At 42.7% G+C, this 26,721-nt stretch overlaps 1 protein-coding gene across 1 annotated transcript in view; it reads right to left on the bottom strand.

Moving 5' to 3' along the window:
* The window catches only part of LOC122920408 (single-stranded DNA-binding protein 3-like), a 443,360-nt gene extending 417,266 nt beyond the window's left edge, over nt 1–26,094 (bottom strand). The window contains exon 1 of the mRNA XM_044269882.1: nt 25,931–26,094. Coding sequence (XP_044125817.1) covers nt 25,931–25,986 — 56 coding nt within the window. The 5' untranslated portion in view covers nt 25,987–26,094. The remainder of the gene's footprint in view (nt 1–25,930) is intronic.
* Nucleotides 26,095–26,721: the final 627 nt, after the last annotated feature.

Consider the following 26,721-nt stretch of genomic DNA (forward strand, 5'->3'; position numbering starts at 1 on the left):
CGAAGCTGCAGTGCTTGACCCCGCCACCAGCCGCCGATGTGCCCGCCCACGGCCACACACCCCCATCTGTGAGTGTGTTTGTGTGTGACTGAATGCCCGCCCATAATCTTCCCAGTGCCAGCCCAGCAGCCAGATTCATCAGACCGCAGGCTGGGTCTATGGGGGCGCAGCAAGCAACCTGGTTCCAGTTCCATAGTAAATTTTAATGAATGTTAATGGTGGACAGCAGGGCAGGACAGTGGGCACTCAATCAGAGCAGCAGTGGCAGAGATAATCACTGAGGCCAGCAGCAGCCCTTTTAGTCTGATTATAGCCACTCTGCAGCTTTGGCTCTAATCTGACTGAAATGGCTGCTGCTGGCCTCAGTCTCTCTGCCACTGCTGCTCTGCCTTTTTTTCACAGGTGCCACTGCCCAGCACACAAAGTGTATTTGAGCATATGGGCGGTCGTCTAAGCATGGGTGGTCATCTGAGCATATGGGCGGTCGTCTAAGCATGGGTGGTCATCTGAGCTTAAGGCGGTCATCTGAGCATAAGGCGGTCATCTGAGCATAAGGCGGTCATCTGAGCATGGGGTGGTCATCTGAGCTTAGACCGGTCATCTGAGCATAGAGCGGTCATCTGAGCATAGAGCGGTCATCTGAGCATATGGACGGTCATCTGAGCATATGGGCGGTCATCTAAGCATATGGGCGGTCATCTAAGCATATGGGCGGTCATCTAAGCATATGGGCGGTCATCTGAGCATATGGGCGGTCATCTGAGCATATGGGCGGTCATCTGAGCATAAGGCGGTCATCTGAGCATAAGGCGGTCATCTGAGCTTAGACTGGTCATCTGAGCATGGGGCGGTCATCTGAGCATGGGCGGTGATCTGAGTATAGGGCAGTCATCTGAGTATAGGGCAGTCATCTGAGCATAGGGCAGTCATCTGAGCATAGGGCAGTCATCTGAGCATAGGGCAGTCATCTGAAAAAATCTTGAAACACATTATGAAACAAAGATTGCCAGGAGTCTCACTAAAGCTGTCTACATTACAGGTAGGAGAGGTGGTTTAAATGCACTTTTAAATGTTTGATAACTCAATTGCAGTAATACTGTCGTGTGCACGCATATTTATGTAAACTGATAGTTTGTGGCTCCTGGCAGTCATACGATTTTTTTTTCTGGCTCTTTGTGTCTGTAAGGTTGGCCACCCCTGGTATAGTCGGTCTCCATTGTTAATGGCCCCGTGGCCCCTTTAAACAGGGGCTGTTGCTGGTATGGGGGCACAATATGCAAATTATTTGCTGTTCCTGTCTGCAGTCTCCTGCAGGTTATTTGACAGTAAACAAAGAATATTAATCAGCTCTGGCATACCCACTTCTCCAACCCCAGCGCTCTCCTGCCCAACAGGTGGGAGTCCATCTTTTGCCATCTGCCTTTCCTTCTTTTCCACACCATCTAGTATAGATGAGAATATGTCATCAGGAACACCCTCCTCTGTCTGCAGCTAACTTTTCTAGGACATGGAGACTTTGAAGGATCATTTGGAAGAAGTAAAGCCAGCAAAAGATGAGGATGGTCATCATTAGGATCTGCCCCTCCGCCCCCAAGGGGTTCAGACTGGATGGATTTGGTTGGCAGACTGGAACTGGATCTTGGTATTGAATTACATATCTTAGTTTATGGCTGATGTAGGAATAGGTAAATTTAGAAATAAAAATAAATAAAACAGACGCAGAATAAGTCTCCCTGCACTCTCCCTTCTCCAATGTTCTTCTATTAATTATTTTCAGCAACACTGTCCCTAGCACTTGCCATGTCAGATCACAGGACAATAGCAGAGACCACGCGAGATGAGGGTTTTATAGGGCTGTAACATCACAGGGGATTAGCTGGCTGCATGGCATTATGGGTGATCTTGTGTTCCCAGACTTGTCTCCTCTACACTTAGTTTCACTTTGTAACACGTGCAGACGCCATTTTACATGGTTCGTTATCACGAAGCTCGAGAAGATTTGGATCGAATTCCACTTTGAATGCTTCATTTCGCTCAACACTAGTCATCAATATCAGATCTAGTTGGGACCCCCACCGATCAGCTGTTAGAAGGCCACTGTTCCTAGGCCAGTGACATAACTGTACATTGGTCACATTCAAACCAATGGGACTGAGCTACAGTACCAAGCACTGCTATTATACAATGTATGGCACTGTGCTTCGTAAGCTGCCAGGAGGCCACAGCACTCACTGAAACTCAGGTAAACTCTGCAGCTTCCTGAAACAGCTTATCGGCAGGGGTGTCGGGACTCACACCCTCGCTAATGTGATAATGATGACCTACCCTGAGGATAGGTCATCATTATTTTTTCCAGGACCCCTTTAATATGGGCTCTTATCAAGAGTTAATGATTTGATATCTAATGATATAAAAGAAACAAAGGAAAAAAGGCTGAAAAAACAAACATATGGCCAGAAAGTTCATGCTATGATACTTAATGTGTACATGCAGTTGTATGAGACTAACATACCTTGGGACATCAGCTGTTAGATGGCCTCATAAACAGATTACAAGATGAAGGACAATGTCAAGGTAGCCAGTTACTGACTCCCAAGAGGCGTAGTCAATATAAAAGTACAAGGCTGCACGTAGAATAAAAAAGGCCAGAGGTCAGTAAGGTCTCACCTTTCTATTTAGGACTGAATTGCCGAGCACATGAGTTTTCCCCCCAAGGCGATTTTTAGCTATTTTTTTATATCTGTTTCTATTTATTGTGTTTGGAAGGCTAAAAGCTTGATATGCGTGTCTAACCTTTTAAAATTTTAGTTTCCTTTTTGACTTGCTATAAACAAAGTAACATGAATATATAATAGAATTGCGTTCAGTAGTAGCCAGGGGCCTTCAGAATAAATGATCGCTTGAAACTAACCAGCAAGACCGTTGTAATCAAGTAGTAAAAATTACCTTTCATAGATGCCGATAGTGGGATTATTTGTAGCTGGCTCGTAGGGTTTTGATGACCGAGCAGTCTCTTCATTTAATTATTTTAACTTCTGAGTTTTTATAGGATTTTATAGAACAAAAATGCATGCGGCACAGGAATGCGATTAGTACAAGTTCCAGTGAGTGGCAATAGACATCTGTATAACCTCTTTAACAGTTATAAAATAATAGGCCTATTAAAAAAGCCTAAGTATATATAAAGATACTAGGAACAGCATTAAATCCTTCCCGCTACAGACATTTTCAGTTTTTGATTTTTGTTTTTTTACTTCATATCTTACAGGGCTTGTTTTTTTGTGGAAAAAGTTGTACTTTCTAATTGCACCATTTAACCCCTACCTAAAAGCCATTTCCATTTTGCATATTTGGTTTTTCAATCCCCAATTTCCACAGCCATAACTTTTTATTTTTAATATAGTCATATGACAAGGACAAGTTGTACTTTCAAATGCCACCATTTAATATTCCACACAATGCAGTGGAAATCTGGAATGCAATTCTAAGTGATGTGGAATTGGTAAAAAAAATAAAAATATTGGCGTTGTTTTATAGGTTTCACTCTACTGAATTTATAGCTTATTTTGTAATACTTTTTTATTTCTTTATATTGCCATATTTTGAAATTAATATTCTATATTTCTGTCTACAGAGCTATGTAAGGGCTCTTTTTTGCATGGTGATCTGTAATCTTTATTGATACCATTTGTGTGATATGTATTACTTTTTAATCACCTTTTATTTAAAAAAATTGGAGACAACCAAATAAAGGTGATTTAACAATTTTCTTTTTGTTCCATTACAGAATTCACTATATGGGATAAACACTTTTATACACTGAACAAAAATATAAATGCAACACTTTCGGTTTTGCTCCCATGAGCTGAACTCAAAGATCTGAAACATTTTCTACATACACAAAAGACCCATTACTCTCAAATATTCATCACAAATCTGTGTTAGTGAACACTTCTCCTTTGCCAAGATAATCCATCCCACCTCACAGGTGTGGCATATCAAGGTGCTGATTAGACAGCATAAATATTGTATATGTGTGCCTAAGACTGCCCACAATAAAAGACCACTCTGAAATGTGCAGTTTCATCACCCAGTAGAATGCCACAGATGTTGCAACGTTTGAGGGAGTGTGCAATTGGCATGCTGACTGCAGGAATGTCTACCAGAGGTGTTGCCCGTGCAATGAATGTTCGTTTCTCTACCATAAGCCATCTCCAAAGGCGTTTCAGAGAATTTGGCAGTACATCCAACCGGCCACACAACCACAGACCACGCGTAACCACACCAGCTTAGGACTTCCACATCCAGCATGTTCACCTCCATGATCATCTGAGACCAGCCACCCAGACAGCTGCAGCAACAATTGGTTTGCATAACCAAAGAATTTCTGCACAAAACCGTTTCAGGGAAGCTCATCTGCATGCTTGTCGCCCTCACTGGGGTCTGGACCTGACTGCAGTTCGTCGTCGTAACAAACTTGAGTGGGCAAATGCTCACATTCGATGACGTCTGGCACATTGGAGAGGCGTTCTGTTCACGGATGAGTTCCGGTTTTCACTGTTCCGGGCAGATGGCAGACAGAGTATGTGGTGTTGTGTGGGTGAGCGGTTTGCTGACGTCAACATTGTGGATCAAGTGGCCCATGGTGGCGGTGGGGTTATGGTATGGGCAGGCATATGTTATGGACAACGAACACAGGTGCAATTTATTGATGGAATTTTGAAAGCACAGAGATACCGTGACACGATCCCGAGGCCCATTGTTGTGTCATTCATCCACGACCATCACCTCATGCTGCAGCATAATATTGCAAGGATCTGTACACAATTCCTGGAAGCTGAAAACATCCCAGTTCTTGCATGGCCAGCATACTCACCGGACATGTCACCCATTGAGCATGTTTGGGATGCTATGGATTGGCGTATACGACAGCGTGTTCCAGTTCCTGGCAATGTTCTGCAACTTTGCACAGCTATGGAAGAGGAGTGGACCAACATTCCACAGGCCATAATCAACAACCTGTTCAACTCTATGCGACGGAGATGTGTTGCAGTGCGTGAGGCAAATGGTGTCCACACCAGATACTGACTGATTCTCCCCCCCCCCCCCCCCCCCCCAGTAAGGCAAAACTGGGCACATTTCAGAGTGGTCTTTTATTATGGGCAGTCTAAGGCACACCTGTGCAATATTCATGCTGTCTAATCAGCACCTTGATATGCCTGTGAGGTGGGATGGATTATGTCGGCAAAGGAGAAGTGCTCACTAACACAGATTTAGACAGATTTGTGAACAATATTTGAGCGTAATGGGTCTTTTGTGTATGTAGAAAATGTTTCAGATCTTTGAGTTCAGCTCATGCAAAATGGGAGCAAAACCGAAAGTGTTGGACAGGGGGCTTGAACAAGCCTTGCCTGAGGTAGAGCTCAAAGAGAACTTTACTATGACAAACCTGGGGACCTTCACAAGGCTTTTGGTGGCCATAACAACCTCATGGATCTCACAATCTTTTTGTGGTGGCCTTTTGGACATTAGAAAGCTCCCTCTCTCAAAATTACTATTCAGAAGCTGGGGGCGCAATATACTATGGCATCTGAGAGGTTAAATGTCTGTGAATGGCATGGTCTCCAATCACAGACACTGGTAGCGGAAGTCTGAAGTTCAAAACAGCAGAAAAGCTCTGGCTACAGTGCCCGTTCAGGTCCTAAACGGGTGTCATTTTCTATCATTTACTGAGTGGGCGATTTTCCCTGTTTCACTCCCTGCCTTCCGATTCACATAGCCGTTTGAGGGCTTGTTTTTTGTGGAACACGTTGTTCTTTCTAATAGCTCAATTTAATTTTGCATATGATGTAGTGGGAAGCTGGAAAAAATTTCCAAATAGTATTGGAAAAACACAGTTCTGTCAAAGTTTTATAACAAAGCCACATGGTACCACATGTGCAAATCCGGAGCCTACAGTATAAAAAAAAAAAGACATGCGTAGAGATTAGCAAAGGTTGTCACTCTCTGCATGGCTCAGGCCTGACTCAGATGCAGAGAAAAGTGCTCTCAAGAAGAAGCCTGTTGATTTGTGACTCACTTGTTACTGCCCACTGCTCTCCTTTTATAACTTCTAAAATATAACATCTGTACTTCTTTTGTTGCTTATTCCCAATAACTCTTGGAAAGTCTGAGGTACAATGTAATGCTTTACTGAATGTTTAATGTAATAAAATAAAGGAGATGCACATAAGATGGAGTCAATGCAACTTACTATATAATATTTAGGGTGAAATCTGGGATACTGTCTGATACTGACAATGCAATAAATAACACTGGTGTATTCTTATGTTGCAGAGGGGATCTGGAACCACTTGGCACTAGAGATCAGGTGCAACTGCTACCTCTGTACTCTCTATGGCTATGCTTCAATTTGTGTATAAATACTGTGAAATCACAATGGGTGTCGTATGAAAACAAATGGTGACATGAAGCCAATAAAGTCAATTTAGTTTGAAGGCTTCAAAACTTGGATCTGATTTTGTGGCATTGGCGACACTTCTGTGCTTATTAGGCTAATCTTTATACATGACACCCATGACTAATGTCTACATCAAAACAGATGTTTGAGAACATGTTCATAATAAGCTTATGAGAACATATATATATATTACATTACACACTGTCTGAGTTTTGTATAAATTTTACACAAGGGATATCTTGATTTTAACATAATAAATGAGTTATAATGGAAATTAAATTGTTGTTATCAGTGCAATTAAAAGGAAAAATACTGACAAGCATGATCGCATATGTCATCCAGAAAGGAACAGTGAACTGGAAGAGGGGGGACAGAAAACAATGAACACTACCAATAGTTCTTTCATCCTAAAGCTACTGGAGTCAGACTGTGGACAGTTTTATCCTTTCAAAAACGCCAGGTGGCCATTCAAAACAGCAGACACCCAATAAGCCTTCTGAAAGACTATGAACACTCCCAATAACTCTCCTTCAGAAATTGCTTTTGTCTGCATGACCTATCCCATGGTCCTCTCACAAATGGTGACATGAGGATCTGATCCTTGGGTAATACTCCATCTTTTAGTAAACCTAACAAGGAATTGATATTTTTAACTGATATTTTTAACTTAGCAAAGACTTTAAAGTCCCAGTAAACCTTTTGTTCTATGCTTTGAAAAGTGTTTGCCCCTTGCAGCCCTTTATGATTAATCCTACTCAATGGATTCCTGTCTTTTAATACAACATAATAAATAATTAAAAAAAACTCTAAATTGTACCTGTCCCCATAAATGTAACAATAACGAGTTTCATACTTTTATATATTTCATGTGAATTGTGAATCAAAACCTTGGCCAGGATGGTTGCCAGTGTTTTCATGTGAGCAAGTTCTATAAGACAAATAGCTGAAAGCTCTCTGTCCATAAGGGCATTTTAAGGATCTGAAACTATATTAAAGATATTAAATGCAATTATCACCAAATGTAGAGGACTCCAGAACAGTCATGGCTTACCTACTAAAATTACCCCAAAAGAAGGATGCTTCTAGGAAGCCACAAAACTTTTCATATATGCAGATAGTCAGTCAAGTAAGCAAAAATTGTATTGCTCCTCGGCCCTCCCATGGGTCCATCAGTTCTTTACAGTCTGTTCTTATCTTCTGCTTACCCTAGTATTTAAAGAGGACCTTTCAACGATTATGACACTGTGAACTAAGTATACAGACATGGAGAGCGGCGCCCGGAGATCTCACTGCACTTACTATTATCCCTCGGCGCCGCTCCGTTCTCCTGCTATGCACTCCGGTATCTCTGGTCACAAAGTTATGGTAGGCGGAGTCTGCCCTTGTTCTGCTGTAGCGCTGGCCAATTGCATCACAGAGCTCACAGCCTGGGAGAAAATAACCTCCCAGGCTGTGAGCTCTGTGCTGCGATTGGCCAGCGCTACAGCAGAACAAGGGCAGACTCCGCCTACCATAACTTAGTGACTGAAATCTCCGCCTACTATAACTTAGTGACCGGAGATACCGGAGGGCATAGCGGGAGAATGGAGCGGCGCCCAGGGATAATAGTAAGTGCAGTGAGATCCCCGGGCGCCGCTCTCCATGTCTGTATACTTAGTAAGTGCGGTGAAAGGTCCTCTTTAATTATGCTGTTCTATATGTTTGATATCATTATTTTATAAATAATTTAGCTTAGATATCTGCCCTATGTACCACAGTCTGCTGTTGCAGATATTTTTTATGATATCATCTTCAATAAATTACTAAGTTTGTAAAATACCTATGCGTGGAGGTGTCCAATGTCTGTTTGGTTTAGTACCTAAAGCTCCGGCACCTTCCACCTGGCAAAGGCACCTCAAATACACACAAGAGACTGGTCATTGGCTGAAACAAATCAGGGCTCCCTAGAGACAGAAGGAGGAACCTTGGCAGTAGAAGAAGGCTGCACCTGCAAGGGGATCATGTGGAAAGCTGGCACCGGACCTGCTATAAAACAGCAGGGGAATCATAAGAAGGTCAGGGCTGGTGGGTAGGAGAGAGATCGACCTGTAAGTGATGCTGTGCCAGTCCCTGCTCAGAGAAGCGGGGCAGCAGTGGGCACGGGCTGCCAGTTAAACAGTCAGCTATGGCTGACTAACAAGTTTTTCTTTTGTAATATATGACTATAAATTTCGATACTTCCATAACAATTGAACAATTCAGTAAAAAAATTGCAATAAAAATTAGTATAAGCTCAGATTCTAAAAATAATACAGGTGCAGACTTTTTTCACTTGTCAACAAGTGGGCAAGTTTTTGAGTCTGCAGCTTTAAACAGGCAGAATGGTACATGGCACCTCATGGAGTTCAGTCTGCAGGTCCATCACTATCATGCTGTTTTATACCAAGTATATGTGATATATTTTGTTTCCCGCACAGGGGGAAAAAAACTGTTCAGGAGCAGAAAATATCCCTCACTAGAAATGATTTGCCTCCCACAGTGTAGAAAATACAAGGAAGGCTTAAGGCGTATCAGAATAGAAATTCTAGCTTTTAAAACTTTCCCACTGAGTTTTTTATTGTGCAGGTGATCTGGCTATCTGTGCATTTCTAAGCTCAAAGTATCACTGTATATGAAACATAGATGAATTGAATGATTCTATGAACGTTTAATGCATCCAGTTTTGGGGGATTAGAGGCACAAAACATACAGGGCCAGATTTATCATTAGCTCAAGTCAAAATAATGGAGTGAAAAAGTTGCAAATTTTTGCGCAATTGCTAAAACTGCGCAAATATTTGCGACTTTTATTGGCTCTGCACGGTGCTCGCCAGTTTTCTGAAAGTGGGTGTGTTTTCTTATGTAAATGAATCTCTAGACAGATTTACTATTGCAACGATTTAAAAAGTCGCAAAAAATGGCGCAATTTCACTCCAGTGAGGACCATGCTTTTCTTATGCAACTTTTTAATAGAACATGAAACTTTTTCGTAAAGACGTGCGACTTTTGTAAAGCCGCTTACTTAACCACTTGGCGCCACGCTAACGCCGAAAGGCGTCATCTCCGCGGCGCTCCCAGGCTACGCTAACGCCGATTGGCGTCATCTCGCGTGAGCCGAGATTTCCTGTGAACGCGCGCACACAGGCGCGCGTGCTCACAGGAACGGAAGGTAAGCGAGTGGATCTCCAGCCTGCCAGCGGCGATTGCTCGCTGGCAGGCTGGAGATCCGAATTTTTTAACCCCTAACAGGTATATTAGACGCTGTTTTCATAACAGCGTCTAATATACCTCCTACCTGGTCCTCTGGTGGTCCCTTTTGTTAGGATCGACCACCAGAGGACTCAGGTAGGTCAGTACAGTCGCACCAAACACCACACTACACTACACTACACCCCCCCGTCACTTATTAACCCCTTATAAACCCCTGATCACCCATGATCACCCCATATAAACTCCCTGATCACCCCCCTGTCATTGATCACCGCCCTGTCATTGATCACCCCCCTGTCAGGCTCCGTTCAGACGTCCGTATGATTTTTACGGATCCACGGATACATGGATCGGATCCGCAAAAAGCATACGGACGTCTGAATGGAGCCTTACAGGGGGGTGATCAATGACAGGCGGGTGATCACCCAATATACACTCCCTGATCACCCCCCTGTCATTGATAACCCCCCTGTAAGGCTCCATTCAGACGTCAGCATGCGTTTTGTGGATCCGATCCATGTATCCATGGATCCGTAAAAAATCATGCGGATGTCTGAATGGAGCCTTACAGGGGGGGTGATCAGTGACAGGGGGGTGATTACCCTGATCACCCCTGTCATTGATAACCCCCCTGTAAGGCTCCATTCAGACATCCGCATGCGTTTTGTGGATCCGATCCATGTATCCATGGATCCGTAAAAAATCATACGGACGTCTGAATGGAGCCTTACAGGGGGGTGATCAATGACAGGCGGGTGATCACCCATATACACTCCCTGATCACCCCCTGTCATTGATCACCCCCCTGTCATTGATCACTCCCCTGTAAGGCTCCATTCAGACGTCCGCATGATTTTTACGGATCCATGGATACATGGATCGGATCCGCAAAACACATGCGGACGTCTGAATGGAGCCTTACAGGGGGTGATCAATGACAGGCGGGTGATCACCCATATACACTCCCTGATCACCCCCCATTTCGGAAAGAAGACACCCCAAGGTATTCCGTGAGGGGCGTATTGAGTCCATGAAAGATTGAAATTTTTGTCCTAAGTTAGCGGAAAGTGAGACTTTGTGAGAAAAAAACAAAAAAAAATCAATATCCGCTAACTTATGCAAAAAAAAAAAAAATTCTAGGAACTCGCCATGCCCCTCATTGAATACCTTGGGGTGTCTTCTTTCCAAAGTGGGGTCACATGTGGGGTATTTATACTGCCCTGGCTTTTTAGGGGCCCGAAAGTGTGAGAAGAAGTCTGGGATCCAAATGTCTAAAAATGCCCTCCTAAAATCATCATTTTCCGCTAGCTTATACAAAGTTGGCATTTGACCAAGATATTTCTCTCACCCAGCATGGGTATATGTAAAATGACACCCCAAAACACATTCCCCAACTTCTCCTGAGTACGGCGATACCAGATGTGTGACACTTTTTTGATGCCAAGGTGGGCAAAGGGGCACATATTCCAAAGTGCACCTTTCGGATTTCACCGGTCATTTTTTTACAGATTTTGATTGCAAAGTACTTCTCACACATTTGGGCCCCTAAATTGCCAGGGCAGTATAACTACGCCACAAGTGACCCCATTTTGGAAAGAAGACACCCCAAGGTATTCCGTGAGGGGCATGGCGAGTTCCTAGAATTTTTTATTTTTTGTCGCAAGTTAGTGGAATATGAGACTTTGTAAGGAAAAAAGAGAAAAAAAAAAAAATCATAATTTTCCGCTAACTTGTGACAAAAAATAAAAAATTCTAGGAACTCTCCATGCCCCTCACGGAATACCTTGGGGTGTCTTCTTTCCAAAATGGGGTCACTTGTGGCGTATTTATACTGCCCTGGCAATTTAGGGGCCCAAATGTGTGAGAAGTACCTTGCAATCAAAATGTGTAAAAAATGGCCTGCAAAATCTGAAAGGTGCACTTTGGAATATGTGCCCCTTTGCCCACCTTGGCAGCAAAAAAGTGTGACACATCTGGTATCGCCGTACTCAGGAGAAGTTGGGGAATGTGTTTTGGGGTGTCATTTTACATATACCCATGCTGGGTGAGAGAAATATCTTGGCAAAAGACAACTTTTCCCATTTTTTTATACAAAGTTGGCATTTGACCAAGATATTTTTCTCACCCAGCATGGGTATATGTAAAATGACACCCCAAAACACATTCCCCAACTTCTCCTGAGTACGGCGATACCAGATGTGTCACACTTTTTTGCTGCCAAGGTGGGCAAAGGGGCACATATTCCAAAGTGCACCTTTCGGATTTCACCGGTCATTTTTTACACATTTTGATTGCAAAGTTCTTCTCACACATTTGGGCCCCTAAATTGCCAGGGCAGTATAACTACCCCACAAGTGACCCCATTTTGGAAAGAAGACACCCCAAGGTATTCCGTGAGGGGCATGGCAAGTTTTTAGAATTTTTTATTTTTTGTCGCAAGTTAGTGGAATATGAGACTTTGTAAGAAAAAATAAAAAAAATAAAATCATCATCATTTTCCGCTAACTTGTGACAAAAAATAAAAAGTTCTATGAACTCACTATGCCCATCAGCGAATACCTTAGGGTGTCTACTTTCCGAAATGGGGTCATTTGTGGGGGTTTTCTACTGTTTGGGCATTGTAGAACCTCAGGAATCATGACAGGTGCTCAGAAAGTCAGAGCTGTTTCAAAAAGCGGAAATTCACATTTTTGTACCATAGTTTGTAAATGCTATAACTTTTACCCAAACCATTTTTTTTTTGCCCAAACATTTTTTTTTTATCAAAGACATGTAGAACAATAAATTTGGCAAAAAATGTATATATGGATGTCGTTTTTTTTGCAAAATTTTACAGCTGAAAGTGAAAAATGTCATTTTTTTGCAAAAAAATCGTTAAATTTCGATTAATAACAAAAAAAAGTAAAAATGTCAGCAGCAATAAAATACCACCAAATGAAAGCTCTATTAGTGAGAAGAAAAGGAGGTAAAATTCATTTGGGTGGTAAGTTGCATGACCGAGCAATAAACCGCTAAAGTTGTGGAGTGCCGATTTGTAAAAAAGGGCCTGGTCACTAGGGGGGTATAAACCTGTGGTCCTTAAGTGGTTAAGGATAAACTTCTGCCATCAAACCACATTTATCACAGTATTAAAGGACCATTAATAAATCTGACTTAGCCAAAAGTGACTTTGGACATATGTAAAAGTGGAGTATAATGCAATGATAAATCTAGCCCACAGTTTTTGATCCTTTTAAGTGAAAACAGTTCAAATGAAAGGACATCTTTATGTGTAAATCATATTCTGTATAGTATTATACAGTTTTACTCTATGGTAGGAATTTATCAAGTCCTGCACTCTGGAATTCTGACTTCAAAATTAAAATAAAAAGGGGCTTTGTAAATTCTTTGGCTTAATTGTGGGAAAAACATTGCAATATTTAGCATTTTTACACCACTCACTCCAATTTTGAATAGTGGGTGGTAAACTGCCTATGGTTGCCTGTCAAGCTGATGTCAGTCAGATTTAACTACTGCAACTTTTCAAAAAGTTAGAAAAGTAGAAAAAGGCACAAAAATTGGTGGAGTGGTGCAGAAAGAAGAGTAACAAATCAGTACAGAAATTTTAGACTTAACCCGTCCCTTCAAGACAACTTACCCCTATCCACAGGGGCTATGGGATAAGCGTTTCATTCACAGAAGTGGGTCTGCCAATCACAAGGGCTCTCTGTTTGAATGGGGTGGCAGACATACATACATGCATGCCTGAAGCTCCATTTAACTCTATGGGACTTTAGGAGAGAACAAGTACTTGGCTATCTGCAGTAGTCCCATAGAGCTGAATGAAGTGACAGCGCACATACATAACCGCTGCTCCATTCCAACAGGACAGCACCAGCCCCTGTTCTCGTCCCCAATTGGTCTGATCCCTGCCAATCACTTATCCCCTAATCTGTGTACACGTGAAAAGTTGACTTATGGGACAACACCATTAAAGATGTAACAAATTTATCAAGCGGCATACTACAGTCTGACTGGATGAACAATATGTATTTGAAAGTCTCTAAGTGGGTTTCCCTAACTAGGCCAGATATACAGCATTTCTGAAAATCAGAAGCACTCAAAGAATTTTCCAACACGCACTATTAGGCCCCAAAATTTGTGATGGATGTCTATCAGCAAGTACCTATTAAAGGCATTCTGAGATCTCAACCAAAAAGGGATTATACGATGAGGAATTTATCATTCCAGTTGTGCCAGGAAACTGGCCTGCGTTTTTACGCCACTCAAGTGGATGAGAAAGTGGGAATGGTTAGTGATATTCATTAGGTGCACTCCGGGTTTATCAACTATGAAAGAAAGTTGCATACAAAACCTGGAGTAACATCTCTAGACAAAGGCGTTATGCTTAAATAGACGTGCGCTGATTGTGTTAGTGTATTTTATACAAAATGTATCAGACTCAAAGCTAAATTCTGCTAAGGTCCTTAATAGTCCAATCTCATATCTAGATGAAATACACAAAAAAATGTGCTCCAGGGTCAAACTGGCAATTGACCCTACAGGGAAATTTTCCATTGGCCAATGCCCAGGGGGCTGCCCAAGTCCTCTTCAAGGCTGCTAGTCGGCTACATAGTGATCTAATGCTCTGAGCATCTGGTACTTAGGCACCTGGTGGCAGAAGAAAGTGCCCTCCTGCCTTCAACTGTATTGCCTTCCTCAGGACGGTGATATACTTGAATACTGCAGTGAGGATGGCAGTATTTTATCCTGCACTGTGCATTTGGTTCTTCCGGGGCTGGTATTTTGTGCTGCAATACAGCATTGCAGGCCCTGTCTACTTATATTGGTCCTGCCTATTACATGGGGCCACTGTTATTTTTTATTTTTATTTTTCAGGAACACTACTTTTAAGTTCCCAGTTCGCCACTGATATGCTCACCCGAACATCTCACCATTCTGCCGGGGTCTACCCAGAACGCAAAAAAGTGTGCATATCTTAAACCTGCAGCAAGTGTGGTGGGGGATTAAATCTATGGCAAAATCTGCATATGACCCATAGCAAAATATACCACGTGTTGTCATACCCTGAACGCCTTGACTTTTTGTCACTTTACATTTTTGGGGATTGCATTTGATTGTAGTTGTAATATTTAAGAACATCTCAAATAAATAATTGCAAGCTAGAAGTCACATATTTATATGGACAATGCAAGGGATTTCGTGTTCATAATTTTTTATACTAACGAAAGTTTAATAATGTTTAATTAATTTTCCAGGCCATTACAACTAGTCTCCTGGAAATCTGTGACTACTGCACATGTTCTTCCTGTTGCTGATCCATCATACACTTTCAAGGTCAACCCCTTAAATGCTGGACCATCGTTAACCCGAAAGTGATCTCTTTGAGCTGCCCACGTGCATGCTTGTGCTCTAAATAGGGAGAGGGGGGTATGCTGCTGCCAGACACCTCTGGCAAAGGTTTATCTCCCAGAGAACAAAAGGATTGGGCATTTTGAAAGGAAACTGCCCAATCCTTATCTTTCCTGACATCTGCTGTCAATGGACTGAATGGAAACCCCATACCCTTTACATGGAAAGTGGCTTCTGCTGAAATTAATGTGTCCGATCCATTTTATACTGGAAGTACGTGTTTTAAATAAAAATACATTTTTAGACTAAATGCACAAGTGAAATAAACCTCTGTTAAAAATGGATAAACTGTCCGTTTCTCAGAAAGGCATTTTTCACTGATGCTTTTCAGAGAAACGGAAGTTAAAAACTGACACATTCAATTGTATGGGGACAGTCGGTCAGTGCAAAACAGTCTATTATTCACTGGCCGTCAAAAAAATAGCTGTGCAAATAACCCCATAGACTACCATTGGTCTTAAAATAGACGTGTGATGGCTGTTAAAAAACATCTGTTACATGTCCGTGTTTCTCTGTCGTGTGCATGTAGCCTAACCCAATATTTTCCAGATTAAAATATGTATTCTCAAGTATGGAAATCAGATTGTGAGCTCCAATGGGGCTGACTTGGTGCTATATTAACAACGAGAAGTAGATACCAACCATACATTTCTAAGCTTTTGCCTTTCTTACACAAGCTTGTATACAGTAGACTAGGGAACAGTTTTTATACGAGTGTACGCTAAACCTTATAAATGTGAGATGTCTGACATCTATAGGCTCATAGACTGGCTTCACAATCAAAAAAACTGCAACATATCATGACAGAACTGAGGCAAGGCTCTATACACTACGTGCAGAATTATTAGGCAAATGAGTATTTTGACCACTTTATCCTCTTTATGCATGTTGTCTTACTCCAAGCTGTATAGGCTCGAAAGCCTACTACCAATTAAGCATATTAGGTGATGTGCATCTCTGTAATGAGAAGGGGTGTGGTCTAATGACATCAACACTCTATATCAGGTGTGCATAATTATTAGGCAACTTCCTTTCCTTTGGCAAAATGGGTCAAAAGAAGGACTTGACAGGCTCAGAAAAGTCAAAAATAGTGAGATATCTTGCAGAGGGATGCAGCACTCTTAAAATTGCAAAGCTTCTGAAGCGTGATCATCGAACAATCAAGCGTTTCATTCAAAATAGTCAACAGGGTCGCAAGAAGCGTGTGGAAAAACCAAGGCGCAAAATAACTGCCCATGAACTGAGAAAAGTCAAGCGTGCAGCTGCCAAGATGCCACTTGCCACCAGTTTGGCCATATTTCAGAGCTGCAACATCACTGGAGTGCCCAAAAGCACAAGGTGTGCAATACTCAGAGACATGGCCAAGGTAAGAAAGGCTGAAAGACGACCACCACTGAACAAGACACACAAGCTGAAACGTCAAGACTGGGCCAAGAAATATCTCAAGACTGATTTTTCTAAGGTTTTATGGACTGATGAAATGAGAGTGAGTCTTGATGGGCCAGATGGCTGGATTGGTAAAGGGCAGAGAGCTCCAGTCCGACTCAGACGCCAGCAAGGTGGAGGTGGAGTACTGGTTTGGGCTGGTATCATCAAAGATGAGCTTGTGGGGCCTTTTTGGGTTCAGGATGGAGTCAAGCTCAACTCCCAGTCCTACTGCCAGTTTCTGGAAGACACCGTCTTCAAGCAGTGGTACAGGAAGAAGTCTGCAAGGTAAGAAAAACATGATTTTCATGCAGGACTATGCTCCATCACACGCGTCCAAGTACTCCACAACGTGGCTGGCAAGAAAGGGTATAAAAGAAGAAAATCTAATGACATGGCCTCCTTGTTCACCTGATCTGAACCCCATTGAGAACCTGTGGTCCATCATCAAATGTGAGATTTACAAGGAGGGAAAACAGTACACCTCTCTGAACAGTGTCTGGGAGGCTGTGGTTGCTGCTGCACGCAATGTTGATGGTGAACAGATCAAAACACTGACAGAATCCATGGATGGCAGGCTTTTGAGTGTCCTTGCAAAGAAAGGTGGCTATATTGGTCACTGATTTGTTTTTGTTTTGTTTTTGAATGTCAGAAATGTATATTTGTGAATGTTGAGATGTTATATTGGTTTCACTGGTAAAAATAAATAATTGAAATGGGTATATATTTGTTTTTTGTTAAGTTGCCTAATAATTATGCACAGTAATAGTCACCTGCACGCACAGATATCCCCCTAAAATAGCTAAAACTAAAAACAAACTAAAAACTACTTCCAAAAATATTCAGCTTTGATATTAAAGAGTTTTTTTGGGTTCATTGAGAACATGGTTGTTGTTCAATAACAAAATTAATCCTCAAAAATACAACTTGCCTAATAATTCTGCACTCCCTGTACATTGGAAGCATACACCAAAGGATTCCCTGATATATACCTCCAGAGTATGCTACTGCATAGCCGTACAATTGTGTATTGACCATTGGTCACAATGTTGAAAGAAATAAAAGTATACCTCTTTTTTTTTGCAGTAGTCCACTATATAGGAAAGTGCGGTCTACTGTGCATTCCTATACAGTAAAATAAGCACGTCAGCACATACCCTCCCAATGGTATGGTCCACTGGGTTCCACCACAGTTTCCATCATGTCTACAGTAATAACAGTGTAACATACTATTCCAAAGTGCAGAGCTTAAATGTGAACAGAGCCCTTATCCAAAGCAGCCAGTACAATACATCTTACCATTGAGAAAGTCCTGTGGACCCTCTCTGGCTACTTTTGACAGAGGCCATAACATTAGCCAGGCTCTCCTCCCACAAAGCTGAGCGTCTGGTGTAGCTTCACAAAGCCTCATGGCAAACAGAATGAAAAGGCTTCTTCACACACATGGCATGAGTTAGCCAGGCTGCTCCCCCTGGGACCCTTCGGCTGGAGCTGAATTGGGAGCAATACACAAGCATGGAAATGCAATTCATATGCAAATTGTATAGATTCATATGCAAATAAGGGATATGTCTTGTCATTGTCACATGAGGAGATCTGGTCTTGCTTGGGGTCCCGTGAGGACACATTTTAATCCCTTCTTCCCTATTACTTACCTGCTTTGAGCAGATTATTCTTAAACAGTTATAAAACTGTTTGATTTACAAAAAAAATGCTTTTTATTCCACAACCGATAAAATGCTTATAAAGTTCCTTATGATACAAATATGCCTAATTTGTAATATCCTGCATGTTGCATCCTAACTGTCAATTCCCAGGTCATCTGGAATCTGCCATTTGCTTTGCATTCTTATATATAGAGAAATACAGTATGTGCATTGCTCTCATTGGCAATTATGCATTCTGTCAGAAAGTGTTTTTTCAGCACTGTCTACTTCTTTGTAATGAAATGAAGTGAAGACCTTCCTTGTTCGATTAAGTATTAATATGTTTTAAAGGGATTTTCCAGGACTAGAATATTGAAGACCTATACAACTATTAGATTGGGACCACCACCAATCACAAGGACAGGGACTCCGTGGAGCCCCCTGATATGAACGGAGTGGCTGCTAAGGCATGAGTACTGCTGCTCCATTCATTTATTTGGGAACGCTGATAGAAATAAATGGAGCGGCAGTGCACATGCCTGACTTGCCTCTCCATTCATTTTGGGCAGCTGTGCCTGGTAAGCAATGAAGGGACCTTCAATCAATTGGTGGGAGCGCCAGCAGGAGGACCATCACTCATGTGATATTAATGGCCTAAAGCAAGAAGATGCCTTCAGGATTCAAGTAATCCTGGAAAGGTTCTGCAGTCATTTCTCAACTACACAAAAAGTTGCTAATTTAAAAAGGAGCACTTAACACAAATCTAGAAATGAAATCTCATATAACATCCTTATTTTCTTACTCTTGCCTTTAAAGGGAACCCGTCACCGGGATTTTGGGTATAGAGATGAGGACATGGGTTGCTAGATGGCCACTAGGACATCCGCAATACCCAGCCCCCATAGCTCTGTGTGCTTTTATTGTGTATAAAAAACGATTTGATACATATGCAAATTACCCTGAGATGAGTCAGAGCTTGAAAATATGACTCTTCTCTGATCACACAAGTAAGATATGACTCTTTTATGCTAATTTGCATATGTATCAAAATCTTTTTTTTTTTTTTTTTACACAATAAAAGCACACAGAGCTATGGGGACTGGGTATTGCGGATGTGCTAGCGGCCATCTAGCAACCCATGTCCTCAGCTCTATACCCCAAATCCCGGTGACAGGTTCCCTTTAAGATATAAAATAAAAATAATAATAATAATAGAAAACAGAAAAAAAAAAAAAGTCAAATAGTGAGGTAGCCATGTTTTCTTCCCCCGTCTCATCCTTTAATGATGATGCATGTAAGCCAAGTAGTTTTGGGGAGGGGGTAAGAATGTAGACTGTACACCTTTTGCTTAAGCAACATAGTCATTTTGTTGTCAGGAGTCTTCTCCTTACCAGTAGTATTAACAACCCCAGTAGTAGCATAAATGGTGGCCCCAGCCAGCTGTACCTCACTGACATTCAGTAGAAGACATTACTGTAATTCTGAGGTACAAAAGCAAACATACTCTATACATTTGTCCCAATACTACATATAAACACATCAGGACAGCATTTGTTTCATGGACATTTGAGGCCCTCATTACAGTAATTTCCTTACTATATTACTGCATATTTAGGTAGATTTATCTTTCAGGAGCTTTGAAAGTCAATCAGGTATGCTGGAGACCCAATGGTGCAGGTATTAGACCCACTGTTGCCCTCACTGTATATATAGAGTAAATATTTTGTATTTACAGAATGTGGTTGTTCCCCGAGTTTTCTAGACTGCTGAACTTCAAATTTGCCTAGTTTAAGGTTTTCTGGCAAGATCATCAACATCTGATCAGTGGAGGTCCAACTTCCGGCACCCCTGCAGATCAGCTGCTTACAGAGGCTCTGGTGAACACTGTTGCCTTTTCCCTGGCCAGTGACGTCACTTTCATCAGTCATATGGCCTACGTGCAGCTCAACCCCATTCAAGGGATTGGTCCAGGGCTACAATACAAAGCACATCCTCTACACAATGGATGACACAGTGCTTGTCCTGTGAGGAAGCCGCTGTGCTTACTGGGTACAGTAGGGTTGGGTGATATACCGGTCTTGGTGATATACCGCAGTATTAAGAAACAGCGATATGGCATGCCAAACCCCTTTGCCACAATGAAAGTGCTTATTGCTCATGACCCTTTCGCTGCCCCTCTCTTGCCCCTACCTGGCACTGCCTGAGGCAATCGCCTCACCTGGCCTCATTGGTGGTGCACCACCATTATGTAGGGCAGTGCTGAGAAGAAGGCAGATAGGAGACTTAACAATCAAACAGATTTCTGTATTGTTGGGTAGAGAGCTCCATTTACATTTCTCTGCTCCAGAATACCGGAACTGACAATGAAGTGGAATGTTTTTCTGCACTGCATTCTCCATATAAATCACAATTCTGGAGCATCTATTCTTAGGACTCTATGTTGTGCCATTCCTCTGTTATTCCTGCTGGACGTTTATGAATAAAGGTACAACTGGGTGTTATCAGCTGGTAGTATGTCCCTGAGCAGTCTAAAAGGTACTTTTATAAGAAACAATGTTTTAGGCAATTATTGGGAACTAACCAAAACGTTCCTGATAACTGCCAGATGGTCAGAGGAGATCCACATGCAACAATTATCTCCTCTGTATGACAAGTGATCGTTACTCCAATTGTTTGGAGATTTATCAAACTGGTGTAAAATAGAACTGGCTTAGTTGCCCATAGCAACAAATAAGAGTCCACCTTTCATTTTTCACAGCTCCTTTTGAAAATGAAAGGTGGAATTGTTTGCTATCGGCAACACAAAGCCAGTTCTGCTTTACACCAAAATCAGGCAATCAAAATCGTTCAGCACGCTTAAAAATTCTCGTTTGCTGGCAGCAGACCACACTGTGTATTCACGATTTGCTGCTGGCAAACAACTAGACAGTATGGGGACGAGCGATGGCATTAGCGATCTCTCCTCCTCATGTAATAGCAGTGGTCTCCTCCTCTAACGAGCTGGAGATTGATGGTAAGGAACGCTTCCTCCCAACAATTGCCTGCTGGTTTGAGCAATGTAATACAGGCATAAGGGGGGAATTTATCATAAGGATAATATTTGAAGTCAGTTTTGCTTGAGTCTGCTTTGGTGTACTTTTTGCCACATTTATCAAATGTCTTATGTTGTTTGATGAATTTGTCTTATCTTTAAACACTTTTGTCTAGAAAACTATTCCAGTTTTCCTACTCCATCCTCCTACTGGAGTGAGACTCATTAACACAGCTAACCATGCCCACTTTCCCATCCATATTTCAAAACTGGAGTGAATGGTGCAAAACTGCAAAAAAGTAACAAAATATTTGCGCGAGTGCATAAATTCGCAAAAACCTTACTGGTAACACCTAGATAGACCTCTATTCATAATCCTCTAGCAGGAATAACAGCAGAATGTGAAAAAAAAGTCATTGGCTGCAGCAGAACAGGTGACCATGCCTGGCTGGAAGTAAAGAAGCAGGAGACCGGATGATGGACATGTGAGAGCCACTGCGCATGACCAAGGTGACGGGGGAGGGTAAATAAGAGCAAACGAGCTGAAGAATCCTTCTTCTAACACCAGCACCGTAAAGTCATATGTAATCATTTCCATTTGATTGAAACATTGCTCCATCTAAATCATGGATTATACAGTTCTTCATATAGAATGTAATCAGGTGGTTTTCACAAAATCACACCATATGGACCATAAATTGTGAGAAAGGAGCATTCCAATTCCATACGACATTATCACTAAGCAAAATGGAGATTAAAGTGCCTTCTCATCATAGTGGCCATTATTAAACAAGAGCACTGGGCTAATCCTGAAGATTACTTAACCAGATTAACAACTTTTACTTTCTTTCTTGTAAGGTCAGTTCAGAAGGATGTCACCTACATAAGAGGCCAAGAAGGCTAGCAGGTGAAGCTGAACACTCAAATACAGACTTTCTAGACTTTTTCCCCTTCAGTAGAACTTCTGTTTTCATAAAAGTGATTATTTTTCCAATGAGTCAGGAACTAAATTTTGTCTTCAAAAAATGCCTATAAAACGCATTGCTAAAGATTCTTCTCAAATATCTTAATTTTAACAAAAGGTATTAGAAAAAAAAAAACATAGAAATAAGCTAGACTAAATCTCCATTATAAAAAATGTGCTGTGGCTGAGACATTCGGCTGGAGCGAATCCACTTCTAAACTGCTGACTGTCCTAAGAGCAAAGTGTCCGTATATACTGTCCTAAGCATCATGTTAAAGGGGTTGTACAGTTTCTAAAAAAATAAAAATAAAAAAGCTAAAGTAACAAAAAAACTATATTCACCTTTATAATCCCGTGCCAATTAAACAGAGATCATACAGTGGTCCCCCCAGTCTTTGCTTACAAGTAGCCAGGATTTGTTATTTGCAGCCAACCAGTGGCCTCAGTAGTCACGTGCAGCACTACTGGCATAATGGCTCCCATCACTGAATAGTGATTTTGGTAGTACAGCATGTGAATGCTGAGGCCACGGATTGACCACAGCGATCACGTGCTGGTCATTAATAAACAAAGAAGGGTGGGGGGAGCCAGAGTTCCTGTGCTGCATTGTAGAGGCAAGTATTGTTTTGTATTTTTGTTTGTATGTTTTTTAAGAAACTGGATAACCCTTGTAACATGATAAGCATGTGTAGTCTCACAGTTCGGCAGCAAGACCTCAAAATTGTTAGATAGGGAATTCCCTTATAAAAAATAAAAATAAAAAATGCTCAAACGTTCTATGAGTGAAAAAACACTTTGGAGATATTGTAGGATAGTAGTGGTCTAGCACAACAGAGAGCTGAATAAGGGACGAACTGGCATACCAAATAGTTGTAAGAATGTTCTAAGACACGGAAGAGCTGGGCACGGGGCGACCCCAGACACGGGAGAGCCGGGCACGAGGCGACCCCAGACAAGGGAGAGCCGGGCACCAGGCGACCCCAGACACGGGAGAGCCGGGCACCAGGCGACCCCAGACACGGGAGAGCCGGGCACCAGGCGACCCCAGACACGGGAGAGCCGGGCACCAGGCGAGCCCAGACACGGGAGAGCCGGGCACCAGGCGACCCCAGACACGGGAGAGCCGGGCACCAGGCGAGCCCAGACACGGGAGAGCCGGGCACCAGGCGAGCCCAGACACGGGAGAGCCGGGCACCAGGCGAGCCCAGACACGGGAGAGCCGGGCACGAGGCGACCCCAGACACGGGAGAGCCGGGCACGAGGCGACCCCAGACACGGGAGAGCCGGGCACGAGGCGACCCCAGACACGGGAGAGCCGGGTATGAGGCGACCCCAGACACGGGAGAGCCGGGTATGAGGCGACCCCAGACACGGGAGAGCCGGGCACGAGGCGACCCCAGACACGGGAGAGTTGAGGTAAAGTGGTTTTGCAAAAAGGAAATCTTTGGCAAAGTTACGGAAAAAGAAGGATAACATTCTCTAGTAAACAAAAACTTTTGGGGAAAAAAATCTGCAACCCACAAATCATGTCCATAAATGAAGAACATTTACTATACTATATTTACAATTTTTTACTATGTTAACAAAATCCCCCCAAAAACTCTATTTTACACACTCTTTTTAGGAGCTACTGGAAAAGTGAAGGCTTTCAGAGAGTGTAGGATATATCAGCACTGTTGTGATTTTTTAAAATAATTCATTGATTGGAATACAGTCAAAAATATTTCACCTAAACATATGATGTACCTTTACTTATAGAATAAAGAGTCTATGATGTAAATGAAGTGAAGCTGCTGAGTTTAAAAATGGAGTTTGTTTTGCCAATCTTTACCTATTACCTATTAGAAGCTGGTAATCAACCCTGAAGATAAAAGAGGGTCAAACCGAATATCATCATTAGTAAAATGATTTGGTCATATCAAGCCATGCCTATAGATAAAAAATAAAAATAAATAAACTGTGCTGGCCAATTTAAGCAGCATATTATTCAGAAACCCCTAAGCACAACATCTACTGACCACCACTGAGGGGCGGTGTCTATCAGAATCCCCCCAACAGAAGACAGCTAGTTTATGACAAGCTGCCCAGCAGCTTACACGTTGGTTTACATGCTCATAGGAGGACACAAGGGTCAGCACTGCCCCCCCCCCAATTTACTTTTGCAGCAGCAGTATAGTGATGACTGCTGGAAATGTTTGACAACTTTGCATCGATGTACCCAGGTTGCAAGTAGTAGCTTTCCATTCCTTTTTGTCATACTGTAGACAATCTGTAGCTAATAGATCCTGGCACAAAACTTCACGCAGGAATTGTGCTTAGGTTACCACCTTTTTCAGAAGCTATCCATATACATTTCTACACAGTAAAAACTGTTTCTAAAATATGAATTTCTTGAGATCTGTGGGATTTGCTATATTATACAGTTTTTCAACCTTACTGAAAATCAAGACATTTAACAAACCTCTTCCTACGATGGTAAACGTTATAACATTAGAATAAAATTCAGATTTTTATGAGTGTGCTGAGTGTATGTGCTCAGGTTATACAGAGTCGAATGGGCAGTGGGATCATGCTGGTATCGGGATCACAGAGGAAGGTGTCCATGGGCTTCTGCTGTTCCCATGGACAGGATACATAGAGTGGCAGTGGGCACACAGACGTGGTGATGAACAGCTACGTAACAATATCATATAAGTTTGTCCAGTGTCTGCTGTGACACATACTGTACATACATTTCCCCCAAAACTTTTACAGCTGTGGTCACTGCACCCTAAAAGTCCTAAGAGAAGGCAAAAAAAGGAGCCTGCTGACAAATCATCACAAAATAGAACTACACAATGCCACAATACCCTATAGCAAACAGTATATGCTTCCATCACTGCATCGTATGGTCATGATCAGCTAGAACATACATGTGGGCATACAGGAACACATACAAATCTCTGCCATCTACACCATCAGCTGCGGGCACTCTTGGGAGAAATGATATGGAAATCCATATTCCTACAGGAATTATGGTCCTGAGCAAAAGGCGGCAGAGTGTCAGCTTTGTCTTGCCACAATGACAATCAAGTTAACCACTTCTTGCCCAGCATGGCTGAACCCTACTATAAGGATGCTGTGGGATCAATAGGGTTTTGGGATGCTGGCGTCCATACGTGGGGAGATAAGGGATAACAAGCCCGGGTAGGGGTCATTGTTCCAGCTGGCCCTGTGCGGGGCATCCCCGGCTGGGCTCTGTGCTGTTTGGAGGGAGGGGGGCACGCTGTAGCAGGGAGAAAGAAAGAAACTTATACAGAGGGGTTTTCTAAAAAAGCAGATGACAGACTTCTGCAAGGAGTGAACTTGCCAGAGTGGCTGGAGGGTCCCAGCCAAACATAAGGAGGGAATTTCAAGAGTGCATGTAACTTCATGCAAGAGGAAAACAAAGCAGCTGCCAGGCTGCAAACTTGTCATAGTAGTGCCCACATCAGCACAGGCATCACCCATCAGCTGTACCCAACCAGTACTCATACACCCAGCCATCTCTACATCATCATCACCACGGCAAAAAGTTTCCAAGAAAGTGCAGCGAGCAGTGCACGGCACATGGTCTGGCAGTGCCAGGAGCCCGTCATGCCAGCCACCACATACGAGCGCTCAGGAAAGTTGCATCCACATCCCATAGCCCGAGCTGGCGGAGCCCGTGCCCCCGCACCCGGCTCTGCTGACCCCGGGCTGCCCACAAACTTCCAGCCATGAAATACAGCAATGAATGGCACTTACTTCTCCCTCGCCTGGCTATCAGAAGGGACAGTGGATCCTTTCCCTTTGGCATACATGCTTGTTTGAGACTTTTCCTACTCAACACCTGTCAAAGGAAGCAGCCAGCAATGCTCTCTCTATCTCCATAGCTACCCTTCAGTTTTTTACATCCCAAAGCATTGGCCACAAATCAGGCACATTTTCTAATGGGGGATCTTGAAACAGCCAGAGCTTTTTTTTTCTTCTTTTTTTTTTTTTTTTTTTTTTTTCTTCAGCTGTTCCAGGAATCGCACACTCCCCCCGCCCCGATGAGCAGCAGCGTGTGTGTGATGGAGGAGAGCGTGTGCTCCCGGCTCTTAAAGGGGCAACGCCAGAGCCGCAGCCGAGCCGTCTGCTTTAAGGGGGCCGCGTGTGGGAGCCCCCGGAGCATCCCACTATTCATTGCAACTGGAGCTTTACTCGCATTCCACAGAATTGGGTTTAGTCAGTGGAAAAGAAACCAAATATCATATATATATAGACATGCTTGTACCAGACTTTCATTATATACTAGCAGGATGACCCAGTTTCACACGTTTGTAATGCTTGTGTGTGAGGTTAAAAGATATCCACAGTGTACCCCATAACAGTGACCTCTATACCACCCCTCCCCCTTAATAATGACCTCCACAACAACCCTCCCCCTTAATAACGACCTCCACAGTGTTCGCAATAACAGTGACCTCTGCTGCACCTTTCGACCTTAATAGTGACCTCCATAGCACCCCACCTCCCTAACAGTGACCTCAACAGCACCCCTCCCCCTTAATAGT

This window comes from Bufo gargarizans, chromosome 1 (genome assembly GCF_014858855.1).
Source record: "Bufo gargarizans isolate SCDJY-AF-19 chromosome 1, ASM1485885v1, whole genome shotgun sequence".
Lineage (NCBI taxonomy): Eukaryota > Metazoa > Chordata > Amphibia > Anura > Bufonidae > Bufo > Bufo gargarizans.